At 43.2% G+C, this 15,491-nt stretch overlaps 3 protein-coding genes across 16 annotated transcripts in view; 2 read left to right on the top strand and 1 right to left on the bottom strand.

Annotated features, from left to right (window-relative positions):
• The window catches only part of CEP95 (centrosomal protein 95), a 59,554-nt gene extending 57,288 nt beyond the window's left edge, over positions 1-2,266 (bottom strand). For 5 of the 10 annotated variants that reach the window (XM_019944441.3, XM_073797436.1, XM_073797437.1 and 2 more), the window contains exons 1-2: positions 1,911-2,265; positions 332-460 (exon numbers count right to left, since the gene is read on the bottom strand). In XM_019944441.3, coding sequence (XP_019800000.1) covers positions 332-460; positions 1,911-1,929 — 148 coding nt within the window. In that variant the 5' untranslated portion in view covers positions 1,930-2,265. Of the gene's footprint in view, positions 1-331; positions 462-1,910 lie in introns of those variants that run through there. The other 5 variants (XM_019944439.3, XM_019944440.3, XM_073797441.1 and 2 more) reach the window with 3 other exon arrangements.
• Positions 2,267-2,802: 536 nt separating this feature from the next.
• Positions 2,803-9,391, top strand: DDX5 (DEAD-box helicase 5). Of its 2 annotated transcripts, XM_033847842.2 has the most exons (13): positions 2,803-3,007; positions 4,197-4,362; positions 4,696-4,792; positions 4,881-5,014; positions 5,132-5,197; positions 5,445-5,586; positions 5,668-5,828; positions 5,918-6,090; positions 6,420-6,530; positions 6,772-6,833; positions 6,936-6,995; positions 8,257-8,481; positions 8,685-9,391. In XM_033847842.2, exons 1-13 carry the CDS (start codon positions 2,964-2,966, stop codon positions 9,086-9,088), a joined length of 1,845 nt encoding a protein of 614 aa, XP_033703733.1. In that variant the 5' UTR covers positions 2,803-2,963; the 3' UTR covers positions 9,089-9,391. The 2 variants fall into 2 exon arrangements, with proteins under 2 accessions (XP_033703733.1, XP_033703734.1); XM_033847843.2 differs by lacking the exon at positions 8,257-8,481 and having other exon boundaries at positions 2,835-3,007.
• A 2,330-nt stretch (positions 9,392-11,721) lies between these two features.
• The window catches only part of POLG2 (DNA polymerase gamma 2, accessory subunit), a 42,254-nt gene continuing 38,484 nt past the window's right edge, over positions 11,722-15,491 (top strand). For 2 of the 4 annotated variants that reach the window (XM_073797442.1, XM_019944401.3), the window contains exon 1: positions 11,728-12,648. In XM_073797442.1, coding sequence (XP_073653543.1) covers positions 12,096-12,648 — 553 coding nt within the window. In that variant the 5' untranslated portion in view covers positions 11,728-12,095. Of the gene's footprint in view, positions 12,649-15,491 lie in introns of all 4 variants that reach the window. The other 2 variants (XM_019944405.3, XM_019944402.3) reach the window with 2 other exon arrangements.

Below are 15,491 nucleotides of genomic sequence, written 5' to 3'. Positions count from 1 at the left end.
TTCTTATCCGTAACATTGGTTAAATACCAGGATTCAACAAGTTTCCAAATTCCACTCGATTTTAGAACTATGAAGGTACATTTACAGAAAAGGTGTGACTTTCACAGGGCATTATGAATGATTAAATAGTTGATGACCAAGGCAGTTATTACAGGTGGGTCTCCTAAGGTATTCATTAAGGCAATGAATGCTATTATTCAGATAGAAATAAGATGTACGCAAAGAGAAAACTCAAGAATTTATATATATACTATAGGATCTAACTAGAAAACCCTAGAAACTTATGGTCTAATATACAGACACTATTACTCCCACTTTTAAGTACTCTTACCTGGTACCTTTTCTCCCAAAATAGACTGATAAAGAGCAATAAAAACATTAGCATCACAGTCTTCTAGTTCTCGAATCCTCAGGTGTATATGACATTGCAAAAGAAGATTATTGGCAATGGTTACCCACTCTGTTGGGAAAGGAAGGGAAAAGATCAGCCTTAACTAGTACTAGAAAAAATCATATACGTTCATTTAAACCCCCCTCGCCACAAAAACAGACACTGAATTCTATAGAAAATAAGGAATTTGTTAGAGAACTTCAAAGACCCTCCTAGTCATGATTTCTGAAAAGATGTATTTAATTTCTTGAGATGACTTCCAATAATTTCAATGTAGTCAAAACTATGATGCAAATCCAATTTTCACTGTTGCAACCTAAAATCTTAAGTTACTTACCATAGTCCCCATTTTACAAGCCATACGTAGGTCTTTTTATTTAAAACACATTTACAAATAAACAGGAATATTATGTTTTATGTAAGACAGATTGTGAATAATAATTTGAGGTTACTAGAAACTAATTAATGGCTGTTGCTTCAAATTCCCCACAGCATTAGTCATGTTTCTACCCAATTATCTTGTTCAAGGTGGAGCGTCTCTGATGCCAAACAGGTGGGGATTAACTTAGGCTGTTAATAACTGGAGTAATGACACCAACATTACTGCATCTGTTCTATTTTTAATTATATTTGATGTATATGAAAGAAAATTTGAGAAATACATAAAAACGTCTCTAAATCCAGAGTTAGCACATTACCAATACTGTCGAAGTTTCCTGTGTATCACCCCTTTATTGTTGGGATTAGCAAAATTATTTCAAGGGTTTCTCGACCAAAGGTAATTTAGCAAGCTTAAAACACTTATTCCCTCAAATAACTTGCGAGTAAGGGGGAAATTCTTTTCTGTATGCGTCATCTTCAGTATGTCTAGAAATAAATGTGTGTATGTGTAAGAGTGACTTCAAGGCACATTATCTCCCTCACCATGCCCATTACTCACAGCTGACCAAAGAATGACAACTGGTTTGAACGCCGTCTTGGAGAAAAGAATGAAAGCGTCCTAGACAACCAAATCAATTCGCTTTACAAAAGCGGCGCTGGTTAAAGCCGGTTAACTCTAGAAAGCACTGAAGAGAAAAGTCCACCACTATTCTACTTTGGGAGGAGCATCAACAGATATTTACAGTGCCAGTCCTCAAAAGTTCAAAACAGATGCAGATATGGACTCAGTCCCCACAATGCAAGAGCAGAGGGCACATTCCCCAGAGAAATAGCTGTCCGGGGATGGCTTTCTGACAGCCCGTTTTGCAGCCAGGATGCGGGCGTGCTGCGGACCTCGCCGCAGGGCCCTTCTCTCCCCCCGCCCCTAAATCAGGCTCGACTGCTTCAAAGGAGCCGGGGAGCGGGGCTGACAGACCCTATCCCGAAAACCCGCCGACTACGACGGGGTGTCTGTCACGAACCCCCCCGGCAGCCCAGACCTGCCCGAGGCCTCAAGATAAGATGGGCAGGGGCGTTCGGGGACTTCGACTGTACGGCTTCAGTCCACACACAACCGGGGCTCAAGGCCGAGACTCACCAGCCTCTGAGCCAGCCATGTCGCGGAGGCAGGTCGCCGCCGGACTCCCAGCCGGGCGCGCGCAGGACGGTGTCCTATGAGGGCCTCACGGCGCAAACCCCGTTGTGACAGAAGGGAGAATCTAACGAAAGTGCCGCGAAGGAGGGGTGGAAGAGGGAGGGACGTTAAAACGGCTTCTCGCTGCTGATTGGTCACCAAGGGAGCACTTCCTTTCGCAGCACGTGCCGAGGCGGCTGTTTGCGGGCTCTAGAAACTATTCTCCACCGGCCAGTTCCCGCTAAGAGGTTCTCTGGTGGGTGGGTTTGACAGCCCAGGTCACCCAGCAGTCCAGGCCGATCTCCCGGGGCCATTAGCACAGCACTTCCGGTGAGCTATTCCGTCTTGTACTCCTCCGCCAAAGCCAACTGGGGAAGTAGTGCGGCCCGCTCACCCGGTGGGAGGGGGCAGCCACGTGACAAAGTCAGGCTCCGCCTTACCGCCTTGGTTGGTTATGGGCGTGAAGGCTCTCTGGAGACGTAAACATCTCCAAGTGGACAGAGTGGGTTAGCCTGGCCTGGCCATTTTATTGTTTGGGCTGTACCGGGAAAAGGGCGCGGTAGCTTCCTTGAAGTGTGAAAGACGAGAAAAAAGTGAAGTCAAAAGAGTGCAAGCTGAGGCATCCCAGTGGTGGGTGGCCGGGTGGGTCCACCCTTGTAAGGGGCGAACAACGGGCGACGCTGAGGGAGGGGCCGCGGGGGGAGGGGCGATAACATGGCGGATTCCGGAACGCCGGCTGGCGTTGCGGCCTCTGCGCAGGGGCGGAGTGATTAGGTCATAGAGCGGCTCCCAGCATACTCTGCGGCGGAGGAGGCGGTCCAGGCTATAAAACCGGCTGCCGGGACGCCGCCGGCACCTCATTCATTTCCACCGGTCTTTTGTCGGTAGCGCCGGTTCTTGTCATCGCCGTCCGTCCGCCTCTGCCGCCCCCGCAAGGCTTTGCTGTCGCCACCTCCAGCGACTTGCCGCGCTCGATTCTCTCCGCTTCGCTTCCCGCCAACCGCAACCATTGACGCCATGTCGGGTTATTCGAGTGACCGAGACCGCGGCCGGGATCGAGGGTGAGTGTGGGAACCGACCTGTCAGGCCCGGCGGGTGGGGGATGGGAGGCCGATGAGGGTTGCGGGGGGCGGGGTGGCGGTGGAAACTCGCCTTCTTCAGCCTATCCTTGGGCCTTCTCCATTGAAGAAGGTTTGCGCCATTTTGATATTTGTCCAAAACTGGGAGTTTCCTGTTAACGATTTTCAAGAACGCCTTTTGTGTGGGAGGGGGGCATCGCGGCCTCGATGATTTAGCAGCTGTTGGGAGAATTTCGAGGATCGTATTTTTAGGGAAGGAAAGCGCAGTGCTTCGAGGCAAAGTCGCCGCTCTTAGGTGCAACCTTTCGGGAGGAGTTTTAGGGGCCTCAGGGATTCTGTGGGTGCCGAGGGGGCCGCCTCCGAAGCCGTTAATGCGGCGAGGGCAGGAGGTATCTCGGGAGTCGGCCATGTGGCTGAGCCGTGGGTAGAAAATGCCGGCGGCGGACATGGCGGCGGCGCCTTTGTTACCCCGCCCGGCGGAGGAGCTCAAAATGGCAGCGTCGAGAAAATGTGGCGCAGAGAGAAATGCGAGACAAAGGGGGAAGCGCCGCCCCAGCGGGAACGCCGCCCGGCCGACTCCGCCCGGGTCGGGACTCCTCCCCCGGTAGTCTCCAGCTCCTCCTCCTCTTTTTCTTTGCGTTATATAATTTCGCTTTCTCGGTCGGGAGTCCTTCTGCGGGATCCCCCCAACTCGATTGGCTTGCGTGACTGTTTCCGAGACCACCTTCCTTGTTCTGCTTTCATTGCCTGTGTTGTTCCGTTATCCATTAAAACCGAAGCTCTGTTGCTTGAGGATGGCTGGTAAATAGCGTCATTATTAAGCTGCTTTCTTCTTTCTTTATTGTCGTTCTTAGACATTTAATTTTTAGTCTTGTGGAAAAGATTAGTAGCCACCAGCTGTTGTCTATCCTTGTAATCGGAACTAGTGTTCGGGCAGCCAGTTTCCGACCTGGTAAATCCCGGGCTGTTGATTTGGCTCAAGTGGTGTGGACTTCGCAAAACGCGAAATGAGGGAGATGCGGTGCTTATTGTGGCTTTTGAAAGAATGACCAATCGCTAAGGACAACTGGGTCTTCCATCTCCAATCTTTTATTGATCTTTAGCATATGCTCACGGATGGTAAGTAAGTCTGTATGTGTTTGAAAATGTAACTTTTTTTTTTTAATTTTAGGTTTGGTGCCCCTCGATTTGGAGGAAGTAGGGCAGGGCCCTTATCTGGAAAGAAGTTTGGAAACCCTGGGGAGAAACTGGTTAAAAAGAAGTGGAATCTTGATGAGCTGCCCAAATTTGAGAAGAATTTTTATCAGGAACACCCTGATTTGGCTAGGCGTACAGCAGTGAGTAATTTCATGTGGCTTCTTCAGGCTATAACTCATTAACTTTTCAGTGAATCAAAATCTGACTAGAAATTTCTCACAAATTTTGGGAAACTCATGTTTTCCAAGTAAGTAGTTGGGGAAGAGGTGTTACTCACTTTTGGAGATATGGGACGTTGACTTTTACGTGGAAGAGTTGAGTGTAACATAATAGGTGGTTCTTGTACTACATGCAGTTTTCTGTATGGATCCAAATTTTTGAAGGTCATCTTAAAGTAGATAATTATAAATCAGGGCCTTATTTTTAGTTAGTGGGAGTTATGAGACTTCACTGGATTATGATTTGTTTTGTAGCAAGAAGTAGAGACATACAGAAGAAGCAAGGAAATTACAGTCAGAGGTCACAACTGTCCAAAGCCAGTCCTGAATTTTTATGAAGCAAACTTCCCTGGTAAGTGCTAGTTTTCCTCACTTTGTTTTTCTTTTTAATTGTTTTTTTCTTGGCATTACTGATTTTTAATTGCTGTCAATAATTACAGCAAACGTCATGGATGTGATTGCAAGGCAGAACTTTACTGAACCCACAGCTATTCAAGCTCAGGGATGGCCAGTTGCTCTAAGTGGATTGGATATGGTTGGGGTAGCACAAACTGGATCTGGGAAGACGTTGTCTGTAAGTTTGGGAGAACTTTTGAGTTATGTGACATGTGCTAGAGAAAATTGGTTGGGAATTAAAAGAAACTAGAAGTATTTGAATATAACTTCTGTTGTTTGCTTTTTCCCTGAACAGTATTTGCTGCCTGCCATTGTCCACATCAATCATCAGCCATTTCTAGAGAGAGGTGATGGGCCTATTGTAAGTTTACATATATATTCTATCAGTTTTTGGTTAGAAGTGTAGAAATTTGTGGAATGTATAGCAAAAGTCAATTTGTGCTGGTTTTATATAGAGATATTAGTGATCTTATCCAATTAACCTAGAGACAAAGTTGCTTTGGGTATTGACAGAGTAAGTCATCTGCCAGTGTGTAACACTAGTAAGTTGTCACTCCAAAACTAGAATCCAGGACTCTGCTAAAGGTGTTCCACTTTTTCTTTCATAGTGCTTGGTGCTGGCACCAACTCGGGAACTGGCCCAACAGGTACAGCAAGTAGCTGCTGAATACTGTAGAGCATGTCGCTTGAAGTCCACTTGTATTTATGGTGGTGCTCCCAAGGGACCACAGATACGTGATTTGGAGAGAGGTATGTAACAAGGTTTTTATTTGTCACTGGTGGTGCTGAAAGTTTTAAATGTCATGGTTGCATTTGTGTGTTTAATTGAAGGTGTGGAAATCTGTATTGCAACACCTGGAAGACTGATTGACTTTTTAGAATGTGGGAAAACCAATTTAAGAAGAACCACTTACCTTGTCCTTGATGAAGCAGATAGAATGCTTGACATGGGATTCGAACCCCAAATAAGGAAGATTGTGGATCAGATAAGAGTAAGTGCCCTTCAAATGTGTTCTCTTCAAATTTAGCTCTAAATCCATTCTTAGAATACAATGCTTTTTTTAAATCCAAAAATCTTTAGCCTGATAGGCAAACCCTAATGTGGAGTGCTACTTGGCCAAAAGAAGTAAGACAGCTTGCTGAAGATTTCTTGAAAGACTATATTCATATAAACATTGGTGCACTAGAACTGAGTGCAAATCACAACATTCTTCAGATTGTGGATGTGTGTCATGACGTAGAAAAGGATGAAAAGTAAGTTTGACTATATTGTTTCAAATGTTCTCTTAAAAGTGACTTTCAGTTGGGTGGAATCTGAATGTTAACTTGAAATTAGTCTGTCAGTCACTCTGAAAACTGTTTTGCTTCCTTCATTCAGGTACTCGTTGGCTATCACCGTTTTAGTATAGCGCTCTTATAGTAAAAAGACTTGTGTGGTGTATTTAAGGACCTAAGGTAGAACTATTTGAAAGGTTAAGCAGGTGTTTTCTTTTTAATTTGTAGCCATGTAGATTAAAGATAGTGTTTTGCTCATCATAACTGTGGACTTCTTTTAGAATTCACAATTTTTTGTTTCCTTCAAGGCTTATTCGTTTAATGGAAGAGATCATGAGTGAGAAGGAGAATAAAACCATTGTTTTCGTTGAAACCAAAAGAAGATGTGATGAACTCACTAGAAAAATGAGGAGAGATGGGTATGTGGACTCCTTCCATTGAAGCAGATATTTATTAGAGCTGAGTGTAGGGGAAGGGCAAACTTTAATCAGTGGTAGATTTGCGTTTCAAAGGTAGGAATAATCTGGTAGTATAGGTAAGACTGTATATACATCATTTCAGGCAAAATTAAAAGGGTCTGTGGCCAAAAATGGTTTATCACTTGATTAAAATCTATGAGGTTTTAAATGAGACTACTAACGTAACTTTCCTTTAATTTAGGTGGCCTGCCATGGGTATCCATGGCGACAAGAGTCAACAGGAACGTGACTGGGTTCTAAATGGTAAGTATTTCAAGTGAAGTCCCCCCGCCCCCAAAAAAACCCTACAATTTCCATTCACGTCAGTGATTATATATGTGCCTTTTTTTTGTTTGTTTTTTCCAGAATTCAAACATGGAAAGGCTCCTATTCTGATTGCTACAGATGTGGCCTCCAGAGGGCTAGGTTAGTACAAACTCGAATTCATGGCTTGGTTTCTCAGAAGATCTCCATATAATTTTTTTAAAGAAAGTTTATTGCTTTCTTTAACCTCTGCATTTTTTCTAAGTTTTTTTCATATAAAGGTGCAGTCTTTGTGGCAAGGCCTAGGCATGACAATCGGAGGACTCGAGGGGGATGGAGGACTAGTGATCGGCTGGCTGCTTCCAGTCGATTAGAGAGGTGAAAAGCTGAAAGTGTGCCAGTAATCTTCAAAAGGCAGAACATACCACCTCTGCCCCGTAAACTGTTCTCTCCGGGGGAAAAAAATGGAAGTTATCCTCACAGTTCACTGCCGTGGTATTTATTCTGTCCCATGCTTTGCATGATTGCCATGGTACAGCATTGTTTCAAACTGTTTATTGTGATCTGTGGGTCTTTGAGTTTCAGTGAGTTTGCTGAAATGTCGAAGAAATATTTCCAAACTTCAATGTTCAATGAAATTTTTGTTCAAGTTTGAAATGGAGAGAGCAGCTTTAAAAGGTACTAAGCCTTTTACAAATTGGTGAGTACTGGCACATAAAATCTAGAGCAGGAGCAACTTCTCACACTTAGTCAGTGGGAAAAGAAAGCAGTGCTTTGAAAGTTCCTCCCTCACCTGCACAGTAGTCGTCATGTCGAGACCTGCCAGAGAGAGACACATTCTCAAGTGAATCCTGGCTTCTTGGAAGCGCTTGCCTAGACGAGACACAGTGCATAAAAACAACTTTTGGGGGACAGGTATGTTTTTCTTGCAGCTGCGGTTGTAAGGTCTTGGCAAGACAAGCAGTGTGGCCAGAATTTTGAACTTCTGATAAGTGTGTAATGCAAAGGACCGTGTATATTTTTGTTGAAAGGTCCTCAAAACGAGAGCACATGAGGAGGTTGCTGTGAACCTTTAATAGTGGCCCTACTGCGCAGAAGCATTCAGATGTCACTTGATGATCTGTAAGGGGATTGTTAATTTGGGAATGTGTTAGGGAATACACACGTCCTTTTGACAGGCTCCATCATTGGGTGGGTAATGAGGCATAAGGATGACGTGTGCTTTTTCTTTTTTTCTCCCCCCTCCCCCCCTCCCACCCAACCTCAATGGTATTCCTACAGGGAATGGATAACCATTTTAACTATTTTTTGCAGCCCATACCTTCTTGGGAATACAATTGTCTAACTTTTTATTTTTGGTCTGGCTGTTGTGGTGTGCAAAACTCCGTACATTGCTATTTTGCCACACTGCAACACCTTACAGATGTGGAAGATGTGAAATTTGTCATCAATTATGACTACCCTAACTCCTCAGAGGATTATATTCATCGAATTGGAAGAACTGCTCGCAGTACCAAAACAGGCACAGCATACACTTTCTTTACACCTAATAACATAAAGCAAGTGAGCGACCTTATCTCTGTGCTTCGTGAAGCTAATCAAGCAATTAATCCCAAATTGCTTCAGTTGGTCGAAGACAGAGGTTCAGGTAAGACCAACCTTTGATAAGAAATGTCGGTGGTTTGGGGTCACCTAATTGCCTACAAATCAGTTTTAAATGGTATTGGCGGGTGAGTAAAATCTTCAGTGAAGAATGGAGTTGAAAAAATACTTAACGGATAGACCTAATTCTTTTGTTAGTAATGATTTATGCCATGGAAATAATCAAGTCTGCAATTTTTTTCTTGACAGGTCGTTCCAGGGGTAGAGGAGGCATGAAGGATGACCGTCGGGACAGATACTCTGCGGGCAAAAGGGGTGGATTTAATACATTTAGAGACAGGGAAAATTATGACCGAGGTTATTCTAGTCTGCTTAAGAGAGATTTTGGGGCAAAAACTCAAAATGGTGTTTACAGTGCTGCAAATTACACCAATGGGAGCTTTGGAAGTAATTTTGTGTCTGCTGGTATACAGACCAGTTTTAGGACTGGTAATCCAACAGGGACTTACCAGAATGGTTATGATAGCACTCAGCAATATGGAAGTAATGTTGCAAATATGCACAATGGTATGAACCAACAGGCATATGCATATCCTGCTACTGCAGCCGCGCCTATGATTGGTTATCCAATGCCAACAGGATATTCTCAATAAGACTTTAGAAGTATATGTAAATGTCTGTTTTTCATAATTGCTCTTTATATCGTGTGTTATCAGACAAGATAGTTATTTAAGAAACATGGGAAATGCAGAAATGACTGCAGTGCAGCAGTAATTATGGTGCACTTTTTCGCTATTTAAGTTGGATATTTCTCTACATTCCTGAAACAATTTTTAGGTTTTTTTTGTACTAGAAAATGCAGGCAGTGTTTTCACAAAAGTAAATGTACAGTGATTTGAAATAAAATAAATGAAGGCAATGCATGGCCTTCCAATAAAAAATATTTGAAGACTGAATTAAGTGGAAATGGTACTTTATTTTACATATATAATGTCATGTAAAACTTGGCTTAGATGGTCTTTTTTTAATCATAAAAACTTAAATTGAGTGCTCCTTTCTATAGTTTCGTTTTGGGAAGTGGGAAGATCAGAAGGCCCTTCTTCCTGTGATCTATTCCTATTTTAAGGATTAAAATGCGATTGATTTAGGTTGATTAACAATTCTAGGCTAGATTGCATAAAAGCTCTCTACTTCTCAACATCAGGTGAGTCATTTAATAGTTTCTTAGCAGAGTGGTGAAATGAGATACTAAAACATACAGGAAATAACTATAGCCCCACCCTCAGACTGCTTAGTGTGAGAACACAGATGACTTTTGTTCCTTTTGCAAAATTTATAATTAGAGAACTCTCCAAATAACTTATTTTTGAAGAGATTATATTTGTGCTCCTGGCCATGTTATGAATTAACTGAAATACTGAACGAAGCTGAAAAGACTACACCCTTAAAAAGATGGTTGGCCAAGAGCTAAGTTTGAATTTGTTTTCAGTGTTAGTGTAGGTAGTATAGAGAGAGGCTCATTTCACAGGCTTCTTGGGACTCTTAACTGTGGTCACACTGGGAGTCATGAATGTCTAGTAATTCAGGGAACTCAAAATGTAAGGTGTATTTATGTTCAAATGAACATTAGGAAAATCCTCGAAATTAACGGTTAACCTAGAGGAAAGCCATGTTACCAAAAGCACGGAGACTACGATATAGGTCCTTCTGTTAGGGTCAACGTGGGTTTATTGCTAAAAAGATCCAGTGGGTAGCTTTAGGTTTAACTTTGGCTCACCAACCTTAATACTTCCTTTCAGTGATGGCTAGAAGTAAGACCTGAATGTCTTCCCAGCAGCTCTGGTGTGTGTGTTTTGCAAGAAGAGAAAAGGTCTTTATGAGACTGCATTTAAATACTGATTATTAAAGTGAGGCTTTAATTGGTGTTAATGCCTTATGTCTAAAATGTAAGACTGAACTAGAATTTTCCTGGGGCAGGATAACGAGTGGTATTTTTAGGACTAATACATTGAAAACTGGTTCAGGCTCTAGTAATTGAACAGTTTTCAATAGCATGATTAGTCAAATTCATTATGACTTTTAACTTACAAGAAGCTTTTGGGGTAGGTTGGAGTATTTATTACATTTTCTGTTCAGTGTCTAACGTGGGCCTTTTATTTTGTAAACACTTAAATGATTGTGGGGCTGTGGAAAATATTTAACTCTTTACCTTTTGAAGTAAGTTTTAAAAGACAGTCCACTTTTTAGCATGTGTGTTGTGTCCAGCCTGTGGTTGTCTTAACTAATAAATGTGATTTTTCTCCCCGTTCTCTCTTTTATTTATTTGCGTTTAGGCCTCTCGTGTGTTTCCGGGGTGTGGAAAACACACATAAATGTTACCCAGCTTCGCAGTTAATATAATTGCTTTCCAGCAATACCGTTTTACTAGCATCTTTTTTTTAAACAAATTTTCACATGTTCTGTATGGAATGATTTTTTGAATGTGTCCAACACCACCTTAAATGTGATGAATTTTAACTTCCTATATTCTGTTCATTGCTAAGCTGCTACCCTTTACATAAACTGTCTCTTCCAACTGTAAAAATGGAGCTGTAAAGCCAGAAGTCTGCTCCGTAGTCCTGGAACTCCGTTTTAAGCAGGTTTTCTCAAGTTAATTTTGAAGGGCCTTTTAGAAGGGTACTGTGGTAGAACAACTCTGTACACGGGTGGTTCGTTGTCAGTGTGCTTCCACGTTAACCTGGAGAGTTTAAATATTGCTGGGCCCTTTTCAGCAGCTTGTTTTTTAAGCAACGTTTCCAGGTGATGCAGGTGCTGCTGGCCCAGGGCATCCCTTTTAACACCAATATGTAAAAGGACTATACTCCTTCCCCGTCACAACCTCAACGGGCACTCCCAGGAGAGGGCAGGCAGGACAGCATTTTACTAGAGATGAACGCAAGGCGTGGGTCTCTAAACTACCATTAAGGAGTACAGTTGTAAAGAGGGGAACCAAGATTTATTTTTGTGAACCCTTAAGGCTGAGAAGGTGTACTTAAGTGGTAGTTTGTAGAATACCGAAGTAGTTTTACTTTTTTTTTGGCGGTACGCGGGCCTCTCACTGTTGTGGCCTCTCCCGTTGCGGAGCACAGGCTCCGGACGCGCAGGCTCAGCGGCCATGGCTCACGGGCCTAGCCGCTTCGCGGCATGTGGGCTCTTCCCGGACCGGGGCACGAACCCGTGTCCCCTGCATCGGCAGGCGGACTCTCAACCACTGCGTCACCAGGGAAGGCCACCGAAATAGTCTGTCTCATTTGCGGAAAAAAAAAAAAAGGGAAGGTAAAGCTGACTCAATAGTGGCAACAGCGGGATAGTGAAAAGTAGATGGGAATGATCTTTATCGGTGTTGAAGACAAAAAGAACAAGTAGAGCCGGACGTGACGGATGTAAGAGACAGGAAGCCTAATAACTTCGCCTTAGCGAGTGGGATAGGCACGCGGCGGTGGCGGCAGCGGCCGGAACGCAGTGACGTACTTCCGTTGGTGGGATTGGCCGCGCGCACGCTCACTTCCGTCGCGCCTGCGCAGGTGGCCCCCTACTCCCGGTTGTGGCGGGTTTTCGGGGCCCATATTACACATATGTTAGCCTTTCATAGGAGACTGTGCACTTTTATTCCTGAGGGCGATGCGCTGTGGTGCAGCCGTCAGGGCCGGCCAGAAAGTCTGCAGGTGCCTGCTGTCTGGGTTTAGTCGAGTAGATGGGAGGCAGTTGACGGAAGGGAGCGGCTCCTTTGTAGGGCCCTTGAGGTCGCACGGGGAGCTGCCCCCGGTGAGCGAGCTGAGAGAAGGCCCCGAGTCTGGCGGCGAGGAGAGCGAGGTGCTGGTTGAGATCTGTCAGAAAAGGCGTTTCCTCAGTGGCACCAAGCGACAGCTTAGTCGAGATTCTCTTCTGAGCGGGTGCCACCCCGGCCTTGGCCCCTTGGGTATAGAGTTGCGGAAGAACCTGGCAGCGGAATGGTGGTCCGCGGTGGTGGTGTTCAGGGAGCAGGTCTTCCCGGTAGACGCCCTCTACCATGAACCAGGCCCTTCGCTGCCCGGGGACAGTGCCTTCAGGTTAGTTTCTGCAGAAACGCTACGCGAAATCTTGCAAGACAAAGAGCTGAGTAAGGAACAGCTAGGAGCATTTCTTGAGAACTTACTGAAAACTTCTGGGAAACTACGGGAGAACCTTCTTCACGGTATGCTTCACGATTTCATGCTTCAAAATAGGTGTCGGGGTGGAAAGGCAGACTCGCTCGATTTCCCAGATTGCAGCTGGCCCTGTATTCACATGGAAAGGAAATTATCTGGTTCTCAGTCTTCTTGAAGCAGTTGGGTTTGTTGACAGTGTTGCTGCCTTGGAGAAAACTGGTTCATGGGATCGTTATTGTTCCTTAAAGAATCCGGCCCGGGGCTTCCCTGGTGGCGCAGTGGTTGAGAGTCCGCCTGCCGATGCAGGGGACACGGGTTCGTGCCCCGGTCTGGGAGGATCCCACATGCCGCGGAGCGGCTGGGTCCGTGAGCCATGGCCGCTGAGCCTGCGCGTCCGGGGCCTGTGCTCCGCAATGGGAGAGGCCGCAGCGGTGAGAGGCCCGCGTACCGCAAAAAAAAAAAAAAAAAAAGAATCCGGCCCAAGGCTCTAATAAAGCTCTCAGTTTCACAAGGCAACCCTAGAATTTTGGAGTTTATTGAGCGGCCCTAGAATTAGGACCTAAATTAAATCGTGTGTTTGAATCATTGGTTCATTGTTACTGAAATATTTATAAATACTTCCATAGTTTTCTTTTTTTTACACACTGTAGGCTAATCGAGAGCTTGTTTTTTTAGAGCAACAAGAAAATGCCCTCCCCCAGTTTTTCTTACCGAAAACTGATCTACACAATCTGTTGTTTGAAGAGCCCTTAAGGTAATTTTTGAATTGGCAGAATAATAGGACTAATCAAGTTTTATAAGCGATTCTTGAGTGAATACACAGAAATTTGTAGGGCACAATATGCCTTCAAAGTCAAATAGATCATGATAGCAGAGATTCTGGAAAAAAAAATTTAGAATTTTTACAGGACAGACTTGCTGCCACAGCATCTCATCTTTGCAAAATGCTATCCTTACCATTTTTTATTAAGTGGTACTAGGAAGTAATTTAAAATAACCAGTGTCCATGGTTCTCTGAAAATTGATACCTATATTGTAAACTTTTAAAGATTTCCTTAATAAAATAAAGCAAACTTAAACTGGTGGGTAAACGTGACAATTTTGATTTGTACTACTTTAATTATTCTATGATGATTTTACTTTGGGGAAGTTAAATCACTGCTCATTACCATGTCCCAAAACAAATAAATCTTTTCTTCCCTATTAGAAAATGAAACATAGCTCTCTTAGATTCATCAAAGCATTTATTGATGTGCCAGACATTTTCTTGCCTTTAGAAACTTAAATCCACTTACTTGCCAAATTTTTGGTTGTCTAGTGTTTTTAGCTTCTGAGTACCAGTTTGCCATTTCTTTCCATGCCCAGTGCCCTTACCCTCTTTATTTCATGTTTGAGCTATTGTGGTAGCCTCTACTTATGAACGGTTTTTAAAATTTCTCAGCCATTTTTTCTCCAAATATTGTTACTGCCCCATTCTTTCTTCTGTCCTTCAGTGATTAATTACACATATGTTAGACTCACCCCCCAGCATCTTGTTATCAGCTTTCTTGAACACATTAATTACACTTAAAAGTCTATATCTGATAACTCAGATATGTCGGTTTCTGTTATCTGTCTTACTCTGGGCTTTTGGTCATTTGGACTTTCGATTTTCTAGGTACTTTGTGTGTTAATTGTAGAGATAAATTGAGGCTCTGGGTGGCATTGTTTTCTTCTACCTGGGAGGGTTTACTTTTGCTTTTGGCAGGCAGCTAGGGCATATCTTCTTAATACAATCCGGGATTAAGTGTATTGAGGCTGGATTTCAGTCTTTTTGCTTCACCTCTGCTCCTAGAGTGTAGCCCTTTGAGTGTACGTAGTGAAAGGCTGGGGTGTTTTCCAGAGCCCCTCCTCCTTAAGAGCCTCGAACTACAATTTTGGGGCTTCCTAGCCCCATACAATGTCAGGAAGCTCTGCTCAGCATTTCAGCTTCTTAGTTCTCCTACTTCAGATTGGAAAAGCAGCACTAAATGTTGGGTTCACCTCTGTTCTTACATTCTCTCCAAATCTTGGACCCTCAAGTCCTTACTGCCTTGACAGCTCTCCTGTGTCTTTAAACAGATTCTTTTTTTCAGTTTCTTGACCAGTTTTTCTTGTTATCAACAAGCTTGTCTACTATTACCAGAAGTGGAAATCTCAAATCAAGTAACTTTTGAACACAGTGTTATCATTTAGTGGGATATAATCTAAGTGCATAAAGAACTACAAAGAAATCTTGAACTTTATTGTATTGATTTATTGTAAGTAGAAATGTTGGGATTATAATTCTGAAGCTGTTTCACATATAGGATAAAGCAAATAGACCAATGGATAGATTTATTAGGAACCAAGATTTTCACTGAAAGAGAAAAGATGTACAACAAGGCAAGGATAAACTTTATAATGTTACATTTGAATTGACTATCAGTATGAATTCATGATTTTTTAAAAATACAAATTTCCTAACTTTCTTCATTGAAGGGGCCTAGAAGCGATGACAATAGCAATGAACACACCTAGTACCCAGAATTTGGTTTCTAAAGGAACCAGTGCTTGGAGAAATGGCTCATTCCAGGTATGGGGCAGGGCAGTACAAAGTGACTTTGGCACAGTTTATGGTGCTAGAAAGCAAAGAATTACTAGAAGACTAGTGGGTTTATGTTAAAAGGACATAGATGCTGGCTTGAAGGAGACTCCCACTGGCTAAGTTTGGGACAAATTGAACATTAAAATAAATATTGATGGTAATGGGATCAGAACACATTAAATAAAATTAAAAATCTAATCCACAGTGTTAAACAAAAAATTAAGTAATTGAGGCTGCTGGTAGAAAGAGTAGTTGGAAAGAGTTTGTCTTTGTAGGAGCTATGCA

The sequence above is a fragment of the Tursiops truncatus genome, chromosome 20, assembly GCF_011762595.2.
Source record: "Tursiops truncatus isolate mTurTru1 chromosome 20, mTurTru1.mat.Y, whole genome shotgun sequence".
Classification (NCBI taxonomy): Eukaryota; Metazoa; Chordata; class Mammalia; order Artiodactyla; family Delphinidae; genus Tursiops; species Tursiops truncatus.
This window is presented reverse-complemented; position numbering and strand designations above follow the sequence as displayed.